The 18,687-nt window shown below is 41.9% G+C and overlaps 2 protein-coding genes across 2 annotated transcripts in view; both read right to left on the bottom strand.

Annotated features, from left to right (window-relative positions):
• Positions 1-3,225, bottom strand: part of LOC137629303 (fanconi-associated nuclease 1-like) — a 79,292-nt gene extending 76,067 nt beyond the window's left edge. The window contains exon 1 of the mRNA XM_068360561.1: positions 2,875-3,225. The gene's annotated coding sequence lies outside the window, so the exon portion shown is untranslated. The remainder of the gene's footprint in view (positions 1-2,874) is intronic.
• Positions 3,226-10,499: 7,274 nt separating this feature from the next.
• On the bottom strand, positions 10,500-11,796 carry LOC137629302 (uncharacterized protein C05D11.13-like). Its single transcript, XM_068360560.1, has 3 exons — positions 11,658-11,796; positions 10,956-11,135; positions 10,500-10,804 (listed from the first exon to the last, which is right to left on the bottom strand). The coding sequence occupies exons 1-3, from the start codon at positions 11,794-11,796 to the stop codon at positions 10,500-10,502; spliced, it is 624 nt and encodes a 207-aa protein (XP_068216661.1).
• Between the last annotated feature and the right edge of the window lie 6,891 nt (positions 11,797-18,687).

Here is an 18,687-nt window from a genome sequence, read left to right as displayed (position 1 = left end):
CAAGGGAAGGATGCGCCAACTGTTTAGGGGATGAAGGATACACTCTACCTGCCCCTTCTCCTGCCGACGTCGCGGGGGAAGATACGCTTGACTTCCGTGGTGATCTCTTCGGCGCCTTCTTCTTCTTGGTGCCGAACTTCACCCACTGAACCTCACTCCATTCCGCACATTCGGGAGACGTGTCCAACGAAGAACAGGCTTTGCCCCTGCACGAGGTACACAACGTATGCAGGTCTACCTCAGGCTTGGACAGGAAAGCCCCACACCTTACCGGCTCCAGGCCCAGGACAACGGCGAACATGCTCCATAGCACAACACGAAGGAATGCAAGACACAAGAACGCGAAAAAGGGAAAGCACTGAAACACTAGTAAAGCACCAGGGGGTGAAAGCTAAAGAGCGTAGTAAAGGCACTGAACACTCGCTAAAGAATCAAGACCATGTGGGAAGCACGTGGTAATCAAACAAAGGGGGTCGCACAGAGAACTGAGGAGTGGTGTGTGTGAACACGACACGACCAGAAAACATACTGCCTAGGTCGAGAGCGTAGCCTCATGGCCAACCTCGGGCATTGCCCCAGGTCACGTTCTCTTCCGCTACCAGGTCACTTAGAGAATGGGAGTAGGGTAAACTACGCAAAACTCTGGTCGTTAGAGAGGAGCCACCAGTGACTCCTAAGAAAGTGTTTCGAGGTAAGTATCTGTGTTGGAACAAATAAAATTTTTGTCAATCACAAGGTAAGGAATTATTTCTAATTTAGTTTGTGACCTGGGAAGAAGGATGATCTGGCTAGCGGTTGTGACCTGGGAAGGGGGATCCAGGGGGGCTTGCCCACTGGTTAGGAGTTTTGACCTGGAAAATGGGGTCTCGGGGGCTTGCCCCAGCTAGGGTTTGTGACCTGGGAACTAATAGGTTAGGTTAGGTGGGTTTGTTAGGTTCTGTACCCTCTAACAAATTTCAAAAGTAATAAATAATCATGTTGGCCTGTTTTCAGCCACTTACATGAACCTTATATTTTTCCAACTGGTTATTTTGTATTTCTGACCGTTATTATTTCTGAAACTCACTCGTTTATGACATATCCCCACCCAAAAAAAACCAGGTTTCCCCACTGGTGTCCCCCATAATTGTCTTTATTTAAGGGGGCCATAAACTCATGAACTGGTGGTTTGCCCAATAATCAAGGTTAGAAATGCATAAAACACAAGATATCAAGGTTTCATTGTAGTGTACAGTATTACAGGGCGATGTAACCTAGGAAAACAACTACTTTCTTATAGAAAAAATTACGCTCTCTTCGAAAATGACACTCGTTCCCGTCGCAAATGAATAGTTTCAGAAATATATATACATCTATATCCTTCGATAATGGGGGACCCCCAGTGGGAACTCGGGGTTTTGGGTGGGGAAAACATACTGGGGAATCGATATATAAACGTAAAACAAGCCTTTTCTTCTCTATTCATTACCTTCTTGAAATTATAATAACCGGAGGAAAATACAAAACAGTATATCTGAATAAACTTTGGAGGCGCTGTTGCAAAGATTGTGTCATGAAAAAATACAGTAACCAGTGCTGCCAACGTCCGATGTAGATCAAATGTTATTTTGTGACCTGTCATACTACTAGGCTAGGTTAGGTGGGTTTGTTAGGTTCTGTGCCCTTTTTGTACTTTTTATATATTGGGTAAAACTTATATGGAGAAATTATTTAAAATTTGAATGGAAATATCTATCATTGCTATCGTTAGTAATGTCAGCGTGCCGTTGGTAACTCTGTGTACCATACGTCAACGTTGGTATCACTGTATTATTGGTAACGTTGATAATGCTATCTTTCGCAGTACATTAGTAAGAGAAGTGACCCCGTGCAACTTAAAGTTAGCCGAATTGGTTGATCTGTTTGTTTACGATTGAAATGAACAGCAAACTCGGTTAAATCACGTTATTTACTATAGGAAAACATATATTTTCTGTTCGAAATCTCACCCTGTAATACAATAAAAAATTACCTTTATCAAGTAGGAAAAATATATGGCACATGTATTTAGCTAGAAATTAAATATCATATATTTATGCAAAAGGAATAGAGATGCTTATCATCAAATAAGCAAAATGGATAGTGTATTCAGCGATAAATTACAGTAACTTAACAGTACCCAAAATAGAACCATGATATGACTACCAACTTTATCTAAAAGTTAAATGCCAATTAGAATAAAGGGGGTGTATGTATAATAGCGGCAATTTGTATGACATCTGTTTTGACGTTGTTAATAGTTTATATATGACATATGTTTTGATGTTGTTAGTAGTTTTTGGGCTCAACCCATGACGTGCTGATGAACCTTCCATCAGGACGTCATGGCTATCTCACCCAAAAATAGATTTTTCGCTTCACTCAAAATCCGTTTTTTGGGCTCAAGCCATGACGTGCTGATGGAAGGTTCCTTCAGTAGCTTCCTAAGGGTATACTGTATATGATTTCCATCAGGACGTCATGGCTATCTCACCCACCGTTTTATATGACATATGTTTTGACGTTGTTTTTAGTTTATATGACATATGTTTTGATGTTGTTAATAGTTTATATAAGACATATCTGTTTTGAAGTTGCTACTCTTTTTAGAATGAATTATTAATTTGTGCTCATTTATTTATTTCCTTATTTCCTTTCCTCACTGGACTATTTTCCCTATTGGAGCACTTGGGCTTATACCATAGCATCTTGCTTAACCGACTAGGGTTGTAGCTTGGCTAGTAATAATAATAATATAAATAGTTTGTACAATGAAACCTAAAGATTAACTATACTAATGCAACCTGACGCAATAACACACAAAACCATTACATTCTTAAGTATTTTTTATATTACCTTGGATATCCTAGAGGTAGTACCCCTGAGTGATCATTCAAATGTTAAATTAATTAAAAAACACGAACAGTGACTGCATTAATATTAAAATCTAAAGTTACGATAGTACTGGATTTGCAACTTGATGTAAATAATAATATTACCGCGAAACATTGAAGGTCGAGTTATGTTTGGATGGAGATTTTGCCTCTTTATCGGCACATCATTCAATTTCTTCTTTTAGTTTTAGTCTATTTCTTTTAATTTAATTTCCATTTGCATATCTTTTATTTTCTTTTAGTTATCCCTTCTTTAAAAGGAAAATATGTAATTCATTTTCGACCTTTTCACATTACTTCTCTTCATTCCTGGTTCCTCGTCGCTTACCACCACAATCAACCTTTAATGTATTTGCTACCACAATACTATGATTGTGGCCACACTACAACTATATGAGAATTTGGTGGTATACAATGTTGTGGAATTCACAGAGGAAAGATAGCGTAAGGATAAGGCTAGATGTGAACGGCTGTTCAAAGATAATAAAGGGGTAACTGAAGTTAAAGTCATCCTACGCCCATTGACGCAAAGGGCCTCGGTTAGATTTCGTCAGTCGTCTCTATCTTGAGATTTTAAATCAATGCTAGCTGAAAAACTAACCATGAGACTTCTAGCAAGGCATAACAATCCCACTGCTAGCTAGTGGGGATAGAGGCAGTACCAGAAAGAAGGAAAAACAAAACGAGAGAGGAGTTGAAGTAATGGAAATAATTTGGTTGGTTGGGTAGTTTAGAAATAGGAAATCGGGCGACTGATAGCTAAGACAGCAAAAACCAAAGAAAAAACCTAGGCCAGTACTAAATTAGTAAAAATGAAAAGTAAAAGGAAAAGTGGCCAATAATAGGAAAACCAAAAAAATCCAAGAAATTGTCAGGAAACAAGGAAGAGTAAAATCTTCATAGCACCAGACCTAACGAAGAGAGAGAGAGAGAGAGAGAGAGAGAGAGAGAGAGAGAGAGAGAGAGAGAGAGAGAGAGAGAGAGAGAGAGAGAGAGAAGGGGTACACATTAGAGACAAAATGTACATAAAAAAGGAAATTTACACAAAAGGGAAAATTTTCGCCAGAGCGATTATAAGGAAAAAAGAAAAAAAATAACAATAAAATAATAGAAAACTTTAAGATTTATCTGTTGCTTAACAAAACAAAAACTGGTAGAAGTTAAAAAGAAATTAGATATAAAAAAAACTTTTTTTTTCTTTTTGCCTAGCAAAAACACACCAAAAGTTGCATAGATTAAACTTAAGTAATGATCTTAAAATGCGAAAAATGAGGACTATGAATGATAAGAAAGGAGGGGGTTTAATGATACTTTATAGAATTAGAGATAGTCTAGAATTGGAAAAGATAGAAACTAAAAGTAAAGACAATGTGCGTCAGGTGAAATGCTTACAATCATACCTTTAAATTATTATTGGCCTATTTTTCAACAGGGCAACTGAAGAAGACACGAGTATGGACCAAACAATAAAACAGGAATGTGAAAACAATTATGAAAAATCTAAATGGAGAGACATTAATGCTATTAGGGAACTTTAATGGGCATGTAGAATTTCTAGGTTACCAAAATTTAGACAGGAATTGGGAAATAATTTTAGATTGGATGCATGATCATGGGTTAGTATTATTGAATGGAGATTTAAGATGTAAAGGGGTCCACACTTGGGAAACATTGCAACAAAAAAGGTGTAATAGACGACGTGCTAGTAAATGAACAAATGTACAAAAACGTTAGGGAAATGAATATAGACCATGAAAAATCAAACTTTGATATCTTGGATCATAATATGATAACTATAGAACTGGAATTCAAGATTGGTCAGAATAAAACCTATAATAAAGGAAGATGGGAAGAAGAAAAAATACTTCAGGACAGATGAAAATAATTTAAGGGAATATGCTAAAAGAGATAGACAAAGAGACCGAATAGAAGGAATGGACCTTATAATAAAAAGCTGCAGAGGAAAAATGGTTAAAGTTACACAAAAGGTACAATACATGCAAACAACCAGTTTACTAGTACCATTTACAAAATTAAACACATATTAAACAATCTCACCAACCATTCAAGTACAGTCATACCCCTTCCTTTAACATCTCAGCTCTCACACCATCCATACCAAGTGCTTTTCCTACTATTGTTTCAACTAGTGTTCTCCTCACTTCCTTTCTTGTAATCTCTCTCTCATTCTCATCTCCCATCACAGGCACCTTAACACATACAATAGCAATTATATCTGCCTCCCTGTTATCCTCAACATTCAGTAAACTTTCCAAATATTCTGACCACCTTTCCTTACCTCCTCTCCTTTTATCAACCTTCCATTTCCATCTTTCACTGTCTCTTCAATTCCTGAACCACCCATCCTTACTCTCTTCACTTCTTTACAAAACTTCTTATTCTCTTCATATGAAAGACCCAATATATGACCCCATCTCCAGTCAGCCGCTTTCTTTGCCTCAGCTACCTATGTTTTACTTTCACATTTTTCTCTCTATATCTTTCATACTTCTCAACGCTATTACTATGCAGCCATTCTTCAAGTGTCCTCTTTTTCTCTTCCACTTTTATCTTCTCTCCTTCATTCCACCATTCAATACCCTTTCCTCATGCTGTCTCCAATAATCATCTTGCCACACACATCACTTGCAATCTCAACAAAATTTCTTTTACTTCCACTCCACTAAATTGCCAGTTTCTCTCACTTCTACGGTCATATGCCATTTCCAACCTTTCTTGATATTCACTTTTCACCTCGGGTTTTATTAAGTCTTCAACCTACACTACCTCCCTTTTACATCCCCCCAACTCTATTCCCCCACTATTTTGCTACAGATAATTTTCCTTCCACCAAAAAATTATCAGACATCGTTATCCATACCCCTAAACACGTGCAAGTCTTTCAATCTTCCAAACATTCTTCTAGTTATCAACACATAATCCATTAATGCCCCTTCCACTACTTTCATTTGCCACTCTTACCCATGTATACTTGTTATTATCTTTCTTTTTGAAAAAAAAAATAGAACTTATAACCATCTCTTGCTCAACACACATATCTACCAGTATCTCACCACTCTCATTTTCACCTGGTACGCCATATTTCTCAATGACACCTTCTACCTCTCCAGCGTCCACTCTAACATTTAAGTGACCCATGACAACTACATTAATTCCTTCTACTCAATCCTTCTACACACCTAGTTAATTCATTCCACTCTTCTTCAATTTTCTCAAAACCTGGCCCATACGCACTAACAAAAGCCCAACATTCCCTACCCAACCTAACCCTTACCCACATTAACCTAAATGATATATCCTTCCATTCCACTACTTTACCTGTCATCCATTCATTCAGCAATAAAGCCACACTCTCTCTTGCTCTTCCCCTTTCAATCCCAGATACTCTACCGTCACTTCTCCAAACATCACTTCACCGTTCCCTTTTACCTTTGTCTCACACAAAGCCAATATATCCATCCTTCTCTTCCTAAACATACTTCCAATCTCACATCTTTTACTCCCTACTGTACTACATCCATGCACATTCAGACACCCCAAAACTAGAGTGCGCGTAGCAGTAACCCTCCCCTCAGCTCCACCTCATTGATGTCTCACAGGAATATAAGATACAGGAGAGGGGGTTCCCAGTCCCTTCATCCCGACCCTTTTAGTCGCCTCTTACGACACGTAGCAATACGTTGGCACTATTGTAATTGTTATGCCCCTGCAACCAAAGGGGGCATAAAGAAAAATGGATTAATCTTAGAAAGGAAAAAAAAATGAGTTCAAGAGAAGAACTAAATTACAGGAGTACCTTATAGACTCATACATACGAGAAGAGAAACAAAAAGTGGAACGTTTGAGAATAGTCAAGGAAGTGGAGGAGATCAAAGCAAAAGGAGGAATGAACAGCACAGCTTTCCAGGAATTCAAAAAGAAAGTTGATAGAAAAATACACTAGTAAATGTAGAGCCATCAGAGGAAAGGATGGAGAAATAATAGAGGAAGTTGAAGAAATAAATAAAGAATATGAGCAATTCTACAGAGATTTATGTAAGCTAGATAATCCTCAGAGGGGAAAAGAGATCTTGTCAGAAGAAATCAACAACGTTTTTGTTGAATGGCTGTCAAAAACCGACAGTGAGATCAAGCAGAGAACAGAAAATAACTTATCAAGAAGTAGAAGCCATCGTTAAAAGCCTGAAAGAGATGACCGCGGAGGTAGCAGCAGTAGGGGATTCAGCATTATGAAGCTTCATCTGTGGTGGATAATGTAGGAGGGTGGGCTGTGACACTCTAGCAGTACCAGCTGAACTCGGTTGAGTCCCTTGTTAGGCTGGGAGGAACGTAGAGAGTAGAGGTCCCCTTTTTGTTTTTGTTTCTTTGTTGATGTCGGCTACCCCCCAAAATTGGGGGAAGTGCCTTGGTATATGTATGTATGATAAAAATAATGGGAAAAGAAATAACAGAAAGTCTGACGTTGATCCTAAGAGAAATAGACGAAAACGTGTACCCCTAAAGAGTGGGAAGAGATGTGGATACTCCCATTCCACAAAAAGGGAAATAAAATGGATTTTGAGCAAAGTGAAAAATCTATTTTTGGGTGAGATAGCCATGTCGTCCTGATGGAAGGTTCCTTTAGGTAGCTTTCTAAGGGATATTTGTTACAGTGATACTCCCAGAGAATTAACCGTAGGTCTCTAGAATTCTAACTCCTGGCGCAAGTATCCTTAATATATCTTTAAGGATATTGCATAATGTCAGGGGATATATTTTTTGATACGACACATAGCAATCTTCACCCCGAATAGGTTTAACTCTTTGAGGGGGAAGAGTGGCGAATGAAAGGGGAGTCGTTATCAAGGTACCCGGTGGACCCCTCCCTGTACTACTACGGCCTATCATTCCTAGTCTTTTTAAGAAAGAAGGGTGGGTCCATCAGGACGACATGGCTATCTCACCCAAAAATACATTTTTCACTTGAAAGTACCATATCTGTGGGTTTGTATAAGTGCCTTTACTTTGAATAAGTTCCTTATATGGTCTCCTAGACCTTTATATATGACATTACCGTTGTTTATCATATCCACTAAGTTTGGAACTAACTTGAGGCTTCCTACCCTCTGCAGGGAAATTGTCGACTTCGACTATAAGGATTCAAAGTTTGTATATCTGTAGGAACATGAGGGAAACTTCTTTTGAGATTACCTGGTTGTGCCTTGGAAATCATTACTATCAATGTATCTATTTAGGGAAAATAGAAAAACTCTGGAATCTTTTATTTTATTACTGAGGATAAAATAGGACGCAGATACATTTTTCTTTTTTATTTTCATAAGCAAAACAAAATAATAATAATGTATCCTGAGAAGGAATCTAGCCTGCATATATGAACATCATGGTTATATATATAAATATTTTTAACCTGTAAGGGAAGAATATACATATATCAATTCATTTGTTAAAATGCCGCTCAATAATGTGAAGTTAATTTGTTCAGTTTCACTTAGATGTTGGATATGCTTCAACACTGTGTACAAATGTTCGCACGACACTGGTGTTATTGGTTAGATTCTGCACCTATATAGAACAGTCCATAAATCACCATAGTGATTTTCACTAGAAGGTATTACACTCGAGGGTGCTAACACCTATTCACCCGATACACTGTTGAGTCCCAAAACAGTCCACTGTTCATCGCAGCACTAGACGACAGGTTTTATGACACTACCTGCCGCCACCACAAAGTGTTTTATCTCGTGCACTTGCTTCGCATAATGTTTATAGAAGACTCTAGATGATTTCCACCCCGTATATGAGCGGAGCCTATCAAAGTACATATGTTGAAAGAAGTTCAACGAAGAAGCAACTTTTATTGGATCGTGACCTGCTGGTGTACTGTCAGGATCCGCTCTCCGAATAAAGTAGGTGAGTTTAGCCCTCAGTTGTTTTAGGGATAATTTTGATCCTGAGGTTTCGCCTAGGAAGAGCTGTCCATCCTTGAAGTCTGAAGTTCTTTGAAGATAGACCTTAAGACACTCTACTGGACATAGAGAGACATCTTCCTTCAGAGGGCAGATTCTCCAAGGACCCCACCTTTTGGTGGGCAGCTCGTTTTTGGTGAGAAAGGTAGGATCACGGAAAAGATTCAGATCTCCCGTTTCTGTGAACTGAATATGGCCTTCATTCCTGGATAAGAAAGAATTTGACAGAGATTCATCCCCCTCTCTTTTACAATGTTCATGTTCCTTTATGTCTGTGCCACATCCTTGGATGAAATGCCCCCTTCCATTAGAATAGTTGCTGGTGTCTTCTGTGGTTGGTCTGTGAAATGTGGTAGCTTATGTCTTGATATGGTTGTATTAATTTTCTTGCTCTTTTCAACAAACCTGTTCTTGTATGAGCAATAGACATTTTCAACACTCAATACACTTGAGCAGACGCACAGCAACCTCTTTGTGAACAGCCTGATTTTTAAGGAGGTTGTGCAGTGGCACAGACACATTGACCATCAATGAATAAGGAATTTTTTATGCTCCTATACTAAGTCGAACAGTTTTGATACATTCTTGTTAAATGTGTGATGACAAGTGGTATTCAGTGCATGCTGGAGATGGCATTCTAAGTGTAATCAGTAGTGAGAGTACTGAGGACGTTAGTAATACACCCAATTTCATGGTACAATAGTTCACTCTGCTACAGCACTAGCATTTTCTGTGACTCCAAAAACGTAGTGACCTCCTGGGGCCCTTTGACACACGCTGAATGGTTTTTTCCACTTTCATATCATCTACGACAGCAAAACACCAGTTTGGACAATCATGAACAACCCACTGTCCTTTTGAGAAGTGTCAGTAGAACTCAGGATGTGTGAACTCAAGAATCTTGATTTTTTCTAGGTACCGCAATCCGTAACGTATGAAGTTGATGCAATCCCATTCCAAAGATATTGGCATAGAATCTTCAACACTAGCAACAAGTAGGTTCTAGTTTCCTTCTCTTTCAAAAATCACAGCAGGGTTACCCAGGTATATTTGCCCTTGGATTTTAAATGTGAGCATAAATCCCAACTCATTCACAAATTCTGCTCCAAATGAAGCCATCTGGAAAACATTATTGTATTGTAGTGTGTTTTCAGGAAAAAATTTTGAATGGTAGGCTATTCCATTGAGAAGTTTTTTTTCAGATATTCAGGAGGTTCAACTAACAAAGTCAGTCTAATTTTTCCTCCACTCCAATACAATCCAGGAGGTACATTCTTCCATTTCTAAGCATCACAGCAATTTACATTGTTGTGAAATTAGGCCAATTTGTACTATGTTTTCGGTTTCATAGGGGCATCTTGGATTATAAGTGAAGGCACCAAGACACACTATTGTACAACATTAAAAGGACATGCTCTTGCTTCTGCATGCATGACTCTATCAATATGGCAACTATTCTCAGCTCCTTCCTAGGATTCTTGGTTTTGATGGACAGTTATTCTTGTTGGTTATCCTGAAGTTGAGTTATTCTTTGATTTCTTGATTCCTGATTTTTTATAACTGCTATTCTTTGTTGATTATTTTCAACACGAGAATTTCTTCAGTCTTCATCCTGTGCTTCACGTCTAGTTGCCATTCTGTTTGCATTAGTGTTCCTTCTTAAAGTCATCTGCTCTTCGTTTTCTGCTTCATGTCTAGTTGCCATTCTGTTTGCATTAGTGTTCCTTCTTAAAGTCATCTGCTCTTCGTTTTCTGCTTCACGTCTAGCTGACATTCTGCTTGCATTAGTGTTCCTTCTTAAATTCATCTGCTTTTTGTCTTCTGCTTCACGTTGAGCTGACATTCTGCTTGCATTGGTGCTCCTTCTTAAATTCCTATGTTCTTTATCTTTGGCTTCATGTCTACCTGCCCTTCTGTTTTTATTAGTATTCCTTCACAAATTCATCTACTCGTCTTCTGCCTCACATCTAGCTGCCATTCTACTTGCACCAGTATTCCTTCTTAAATCTATCTGCTCTTCATTTTCTGCTTTATGGTTAGCTGCCATTCTACTTACATGAGTTTTTTTCTTTTTCATGCTGTGTCTCACACCTAGCAGCCATTCTTCTTGCATTTGTTCTCCTCCGTAAATTCCTCTGCTCTTCTGTTTCCTGCGATCTTTTTCTTTTCACTGAATTTGCTTTATCAGATATACCGAATGAGAACCTCTTTTTGGGTGGCATCATTTTGTAGAAAACTGAAAAAATATAAAAATACATGATTTAACCATTCTGTTGAATCTCTGTTTGGGTGGTATCATTCTGCTTGCATTGGTGTACCTTCTTAAATTCCTCTGCTCTTCATCTTCGGCTTCCCGTCTAGCTGCCATTCTGCTTGTATTGGTGTTCCTTCTCAAATTCATCTGCTCTTCTTATTTTGCTTGCCATTCCATTTGCAATAGTGTTCCTTTTTAAATTCATCCGCTCGTCGGCTTCTGCTTTACGTCTAGCTGCCATTCTGCTTGCACTAGTGTTCCTTCATAAATTCATCTGCTTTTCATCCTCTGCTTCACGTCTAGCTGACATTTTGCTTGCATTGGTGTATCTTTTTAAATTCCTCTGCGTTTCATCTTCAGCTCCACGTTTAGCTGCCATTCTGCTTGTATTAGTGTTCCTTCTCAAATTCACCTGCTCTTCGTCTTCTGCTTAACGTTTAGCTGCCATTCTGCTTGCATTAGTGGTCCTTCTTAAATTCATCTGCTCTTCGTCTTCTGCCTCACATATACTTGACATTCTGCTTGCATCAGTGTTCCGTCTTAAATCCATGTGCTCTTCATTTTCTGCTTTTTGGTTAGCTGTCATTCTACTTTTATGAGTTTTTTTTTGTTCTTTATCCAGTGTCTCACATCTAGCTGCCATTCTTCTTACATTTGTTCCCCTCCGTAAATTCCTATGAGCTTCTGTTTTCTGCTATCTTCTTTTCAGTGAATTTGCTTTATCAGATATACCGAATGAGAACCTCTTTTTGAGTGGCATCATTTTGTAGAAAACTGAAATAAAATATAAAAAATACATAAGACTTAACCATTAAATATTCAGTAGAATCTCTTTCTGGGCTCGAACCTGTGCCGCCCAGTGAATAAGCTCCATTTAGCACTTATTCTTAGGTAATTTACTGCTAAATATACCAGAGAAAAAATGTAAAGGAGTGCTAGGTTAACTAGCTCGCTCACCTATTGGTGTCGGTATAAAATTGGGCGTATAATCCAGAGGTCCCGCACTATTTAGATTTATCCACGACAGAAACCCCAATAGAGGAGAGCCGTTCAACCTCACTCGGTACTACTAACAATGCATCCGCTCAGAACTCAACTCCTTTTAGCACGTTTTGTGTGTAACCCGCTTTTTTGTTGTGCTCTCGTTTTTTCGCTTATTTTCTTTGGATTATGGCTTCTTCGTCGGTTTCCCTGGAGACACCGTCTAAGTTAAGTACCAAGCTGTGTTTTGAGCAACCTAGATCGTTTAATATTTGAATTATAGGAGTTTATTCTCTTCGTTCATACCGATCTTGCTTGATTCCATTTACAGTTGGTACTCCTGTTTTGAGAGCTTTTAGTTTCACTCGCGGTGTTACTATATGTATTATTTTTATTATTAAATTTTATTTGTTATTATGGATATTCATTATTTAGCGTTTAGAACCCTCGTGGTTCAATTTTTGGGCCGATATCATTTACGTATCGTTATGGCTGCCGACCTTCGTGCTAGGCGGCAATGTTATTTTTTAAGCCATCAGGTGTGTCTTTTGTGATTTAATTATTATGTTGCATGCCTTGCCCAAAAATTTTTATGTGTTTATTTTATATTATCAGCGCTATTACTATTATAATGAATATTGTGCTATTACTCCGTTTGATCTGTCTGGTTGGGGATCGTCAGTTGGTAGCCCTGCTGCTCCATATCACGTGATCCTACCCCATGCTCCCCCTCTCGCTAGGTGGGCGGCTAGGCTTCTCTCCCCCCCTCCCCTAGGGGACCGTTGCCTTCCCTCCTTGTAAAGGGAGTAGTTCAGTGTTTATGGACTTTGTCCTCCGGGTGTCCCGGCGGGTTCGGCTCTGTCTAGTCTGGTTGGCCACCGGTCAACAGAGTTGGATCCCGGTGCACCCTATTTTATATTCACTTATCACACTGGTTTATGTTATATGAAACCCTCTGGGTTCGGTTGGCGGTTCTTATCTACAGTTCCGCCCCCCTATTAATTTATAACAGTTCCTATGATGATTATATGACAGATCACTACCCCGGAGTTCCTATACGAATTGGTTTTGGATACTTTTATTTCCCGGCCCGGGGCTTAGCCTCGCCCCGGGAAATCAGACACCATGTGTCTTAATTTTTTGTTGTTGCATCCTTTTTTATATTCCCGGCTCGACCGGAATGGATGGCTATACTTTAGTCTTAAGCTAGACTTATGTTTAGGCCGGGTCCTCCGGACCCGCCCCTACTTAAGAATATTACAGTTAAGCCCTAATCTTGTGTTAGGCTTATGTTAGGCCCGGGTCCTCCGGACCCGCCCCTACTTAAGAGAATTACAGTTTCTCATATACTATTCTTTTTATAGATGGTGCATTGTCAGACGACGGCCTGTGCAGCGGTTCTACATCAGCCCTGCGGCCATACCGTCTGTCGGTCCCACGCCCTCTGCGGAGTGCAGCTGGAGGATGTCGTGGTATGGCACCCGGATAACTGTGTGGTCTGTTTTGACCTCGTTACCACCCTTGGATCTGACTCGGTGAGTCCCGTTGGCTATGTTGCCTTCTTATTTATCTTACCTTTTTTGGCATACATACACTATTTAGTAAGATATCTATGGTCTTGAAGGACCACTGGGAGCCTCCCCTTTTTAATTCCCACTATTATTTCAGGCATCCCCGGAGCAAAAGTCTGCGGCTCGGGCCACACTGAAAGTGTGGGTTGGTGGTTTTGCCCGGAACGTGAAGTCCAAGCGGCCGTACGTCCTCTCCGAGGACTACTGTTCCTTAATTTACCCCAACGCCAAGTCTTCAGCCGCTGTGGCTAGGCATGTTGCAGCTCCCATCATTGCCCACATTGATGCCACCATAGCGGGGTTTATTGATCCAGAGCAGGATCCGTCGGACGCCCCCGGAGATCTAGAAGACAATGTTGCCTCCATGAACCTTGACGTGGAACCTATGTTACTGGATGATCCAGATACAGGTAGGGTGGTAAGTGAGGCAGGTGTTTCCGGCGCTGAGATTCCTATCCTCAGCCCCTCTCTTTCTTCTTCATCTGATCGCTCTTCCTTTCATGGTTTTTCTGGGGACCGTGATTCGTCCCAACGATCACACCCGGTTCCCCCCAAGAATAAGTCTAGAACCTTACCTAAAGTTCGTAAGCTTCATAAGGCTTCTCATGGTTCTAAACAGAATACAAACCTGTCATCTAAGGCTTCTGGCTCCTCCTCTAAGTCTCGCGACCCGGGAGTTCATTCCGCCACACCTGCTGCTAGCCCGGGCCTTTCCGAATCAGCCATGCTTCGCATCGTGTCGGAGATGCAGGCTAAGTTGGTATCAGAGATGCAGTCTAAGATGGACACGATGTTCTCTAACATCGGTCAGAGACTTGGGGCATTAGAGCAAGGTGCTCCGGAGCGAGTCCAAAGCTCTCTCATCCCGGATGCCTCTAAGCTCCCGCCGTTTGCCAAAAACAACCCTTGGCGTATGGCTCTTCATTCCCCGTTCTCAGACGGAATGTTAACTCTGGAGGGTCTTGGCACTCGTCCCCTAGAGGACTTTGAATTCTTTCCTCCTGGTCTGGCATTTCCATTTCATGGTTATGCCAGGCTTACCGAGGAAGCTTTGGTTCGGTTAGACAAGGTCCCCAAGGAGACAGTCATCTTCCCAAAAGAGCAAGCCCAATCTGTGTGGGCTAGATTCCTGAATGACATCGGCTGCACCAACACTATGTTGACGCCTTATAAGAGCTCCTTCACAATGTTCCTAATGGACAAAAACACCGTGACTCCATGTGTCAATAAGGTAGCAGAGCTTGCCTTCCAATATGCTCTGGAGGAGAAGCCCTTGCCTCCCATCCGAGAGGTGGATCCAATCTCCCTCCTTCTTCCTTCAGGCATTGAGTGTTGGGACAACGTCCATACCACAATTACCTCTGGAAAGCTAGCAGCAGACTGTGCTTCAGTAATGTTTAGTGAGCGGCTTCCCCGTCTCCCGGAATCCCTCATTAAACAGGAGTATGATTCCCGCCTACGCGTTGGCCGTACTCTGAACCTGGCCACTTCCACGGAGTCAATAGCCTTGACTTACGATACTGAGAGTATTTTTAAATCTCTCAACAAGGCTACGTTGCAGTCATTATACTATGACCTGTATGACTTCACTACTGCTAAACGCAGGTGTCGCAAACATGTCCTGGCAGAGGCGACTATTAGGCATGAACCTAATAAGCTGATCCGGTCCTCCTGTTGGGGTTCAAACCTCTTCCCTGAGGACCTTGTAGAGGAAGTCTTGGCGGAGGCCACTAGAGTCAACCAGAGCCTTAAAGCCCGTTGGGGTTTGACTCCTAAATGTAAATCGGACCCTGCAAATTACCAAGCCCGGGGTAGGAAGAAGCTCCGTCCATATACCTCCACCCAGTTCAGGCAACAGCAGAGTGGTTCGTCCATTTTCCGGCTGCCTCTTCCCCCATCTCCTGTTGCCCCGGCACAGCCTTCCACCTCTCAGGCTCCTTCGGACGACTATGTCACCGTTCTGCTTCCTAAGAGCCAGCTTTCTGGTGCCTCCGCCACTTCTCCTGCCTTTAACCAGTCGTATGAGGCTCATAGCTCTTCCCAGAGTTATGGTAGAGGTAGAGGCTACCACCGTGGTTCTAACCAGAACAAAGGCAGGGGAAGAGCCTTTCGCAGAGGAAAGAACTTCCGAGGCGGACGTGGAGGCAACTCCTCAAACCAATACTGAGGTGCAGCAGGTAGGGGGGAGGCTCTATGCCTTCCGCAACAAATGGAGGTTCAGTCCCTGGGTGTTCAGTATCATCTCCAAGGGACTGGGGTGGAGTTGGATTCAAGGACCTCCTCCTCCGAACAAATTTCGTCAACATTCCACTCCGGACCTGGTCGAATTTGTCCAGGATCTTTTACAAAAGAACGCCATACAAGAAACGAAACATCTGAAGTTTCAAGGTCGGCTGTTCAGTGTCCCGAAGAAGGATTCAGACAAGAGAAGAGTGATTCTAGACCTATCCCTTCTCAACTTGTCCATTCAATGCGACAAGTTTCGAATGCTTACCGTCTCGCAGGTGCGGACCTTACTTCCCCGTGGGGCCGTCACCACCTCTATCGATCTTACAGACGCCTATTATCACGTCCCGATAGCGAGACACTTCCGTCCGTACCTAGGCTTTCGCTTAGGGGACAAAAGTTACTCCTTCAAGGTGATGCCTTTCGGGCTCAACATCGCCCCAAGGATCTTCACAAAGTTAGCAGAAGTCGCTGTTCAGGAACTCAGGAATCAAGGGATTCAAGTAGTAGCCTATCTGGACGACTGGCTCATTTGGTCAGACACCTCCCAAAATTGCCTAAAAGCCACTCACAAAGTCATCCATTATCTTCAATCTCTAGGCTTCCAGATCAACTTCAAGAAGTCCCGTCTTCTTCCAAAATCGAAGTTCCAATGGCTCGGCCTGCAATGGGATCTTATATCTCATACTTTGTGTCTTCCCAGACCCAAGAGGTTAGAGATTGCAAGGAACACCAAACGCTTTCTCAAAGACAAAGTAAGTTCCAGACGACTCCAAGAGAGGATTCTGGGGTCCCTTCAGTTTGCCTCAGTGACGGATCTTCTTCTGAAGGCAAAATTGAAAGATATCAATCGTGTCTGGCGTTCGAGGGCGAACCGGAAGCTCCGGGACAGGAAAGTCCGCCTTCCTCCCATTCTACGGGAAAGACCTCTTCCTTGGACAAGAGCAAACAGTCTGTCAAAGTCAGTTCCCCTTCGATTTCCGCCTCCGAAATTAATCATTCACACGGACGCATCCTTATCAGGTTGGGGCGGCTATTCTCAGCTCAAGAAAGTTCAAGGTCTTTGGACTCCCTTGTTCCGCCAATTTCACATCAATGTGCTAGAGGCCATGGCAGTTCTTCTAACCCTGAAACGTCTCGCTCTTCCCAAGAAACAACACCTTCGTCTGGTCCTCGACAGCGAAGTGGTGGTCCGCTGCCTCAACAGAGGCGGGTCAAAGTCAGGGCCTCTGAACCATGTTCTAGTAGCCATATTCTCCCTAGCAGCCTTGAACCGTTGGCATCTTTCAGCTGTCCACCTGGCGGGAGTCCGGAATGTAGTGGCAGACGCCCTGTCCCGGACCTCCCCTCTAGAATCGGAATGGTCACTCGATCTAAAGTCATTTCGGTGGATTCTCTCTCAGGTTCCCGGTCTCCAAGTGGACCTCTTCGCCAAGGAATCCAACCACAAATTGAGAGTATATGTGGCTCCCAATCTAGACCCTAAGGCTTACGCCACAGACGCCATGTCACAGAATTGGGACACCTGGGAAAAGATTTATCTCTTTCCCCCGGTGAATCTTTTGCTGAAAGTTCTAGACAAACTGAGATCCTTCAAGGGACAAGTAGCCTTGGTCGCACCCAACTGGCCCAAGAGCAACTGGTATCCTCTCCTGCGAGAGTTGAGACTATACCCTCACCCGATACCCAATCCGGTTCTGTCTCAGATAGTACAAACACGCGTTGTGTACGCTTTCTCAAACATTCAGAGCGCCCTAACTTTATGGACTTTATGAAGTTTGCGGCTATGCATGGTGCCAATATTGATCCTCAAAACACCTTGTTCCTAGAATCGGATAAACGGGATTCCACCATCCGCCAGTATGACTCTGCAGTTAAAAAGTTGGCAAAATTTTTAATAGACTCAGACGTGAACTGTATGAACTTGAACCTTACAGTCACTTTCTTTAGATCTTTATTAGAATCAGGTCTGGCAGCCAATACTATCACCACTATTAAATCGGCTCTGAAAAAGATCTTCCTAGTGGGTTTTAACATAGACTTAACCGACTCTTTGTTAGCTTCAATTCCGAAAGCTTGTGCCAGACTGAAACCGGTTACTCGTCCTACCCCGGTGACCTGGTTCCTTAATGACGTACTCAAATTGGCTTCTGATACCATTAACAGTTCTTGTGATTACATGCCCCTTCTCAGGAAAACACTTTTCCTGGTGAGCTTGGCTTCCGGGGCAAGAATTTCTGAATTGGCAGCCTTGTCGAGAGACCCGGGTCATATTGACTTTCTGCCTTCGGGAGAGGTCCTTCTTTCTCCTAACAAATTCTTTTTGGCTAAGAACGAAGACCCTCAAAACAGATGGTCCTCCTGGAAAATTGTTCCCCTCACGCAAGATCCGTCTCTGTGCCCTGTTACTACTCTTAGGTCTTATTTATCCCGGACCTCCTCTCCTCCTCGGGGCCTCTATTCGTTAGAGAACAAGGCGGTACCATTACTATTAAAGGGATCAGGCAACAAATTTTGTATTTTATTAAACAAGCTAACCCTGACTCTTTTCCTCTTGCACATGATACCAGGGCGGTTGCTACCTCGGTGAACTTCTTTCACCACATGAATTTTACAGACCTTTCCAGGTGTACAGGGTGGAAATCACCGTCAGTGTTCAAGAAACACTACCTTAAACATTTGGAAGCCCTAAAATTTTCTACAGTAGCCGCAGGGAGCGTAGTTACTCCCAGGTAACTCACAGGTTAATGCCTTGT

This window comes from Palaemon carinicauda, chromosome 37, assembly GCF_036898095.1.
Source record: "Palaemon carinicauda isolate YSFRI2023 chromosome 37, ASM3689809v2, whole genome shotgun sequence".
Taxonomy (NCBI): Eukaryota; Metazoa; Arthropoda; class Malacostraca; order Decapoda; family Palaemonidae; genus Palaemon; species Palaemon carinicauda.
This window is presented reverse-complemented; position numbering and strand designations above follow the sequence as displayed.

What these genes read in the sequence shown, in the direction of transcription:
- LOC137629302 (XM_068360560.1), bottom strand. Translation starts at nt 11,796, where the DNA reads ATGGCAGCTAGATGTGAGACACTGGATAAAGAACAAAAAAAAACTCAT. An exon ending in AAGCAGAATGTCAAGTATAT is followed by an intron (nt 11,136 to 11,657) that starts GTGAGGCAGAAG and finishes ATATTTTTTCAG; the next exon opens with TTTTCTACAAAATGATGCCA. An exon ending in TGAAAAAGAAAAAAACTCAT is followed by an intron (nt 10,805 to 10,955) that starts GTAAGTAGAATG and finishes ACAGAAGGGCAG; the next exon opens with GTAGACATGAAGCCAAAGAT.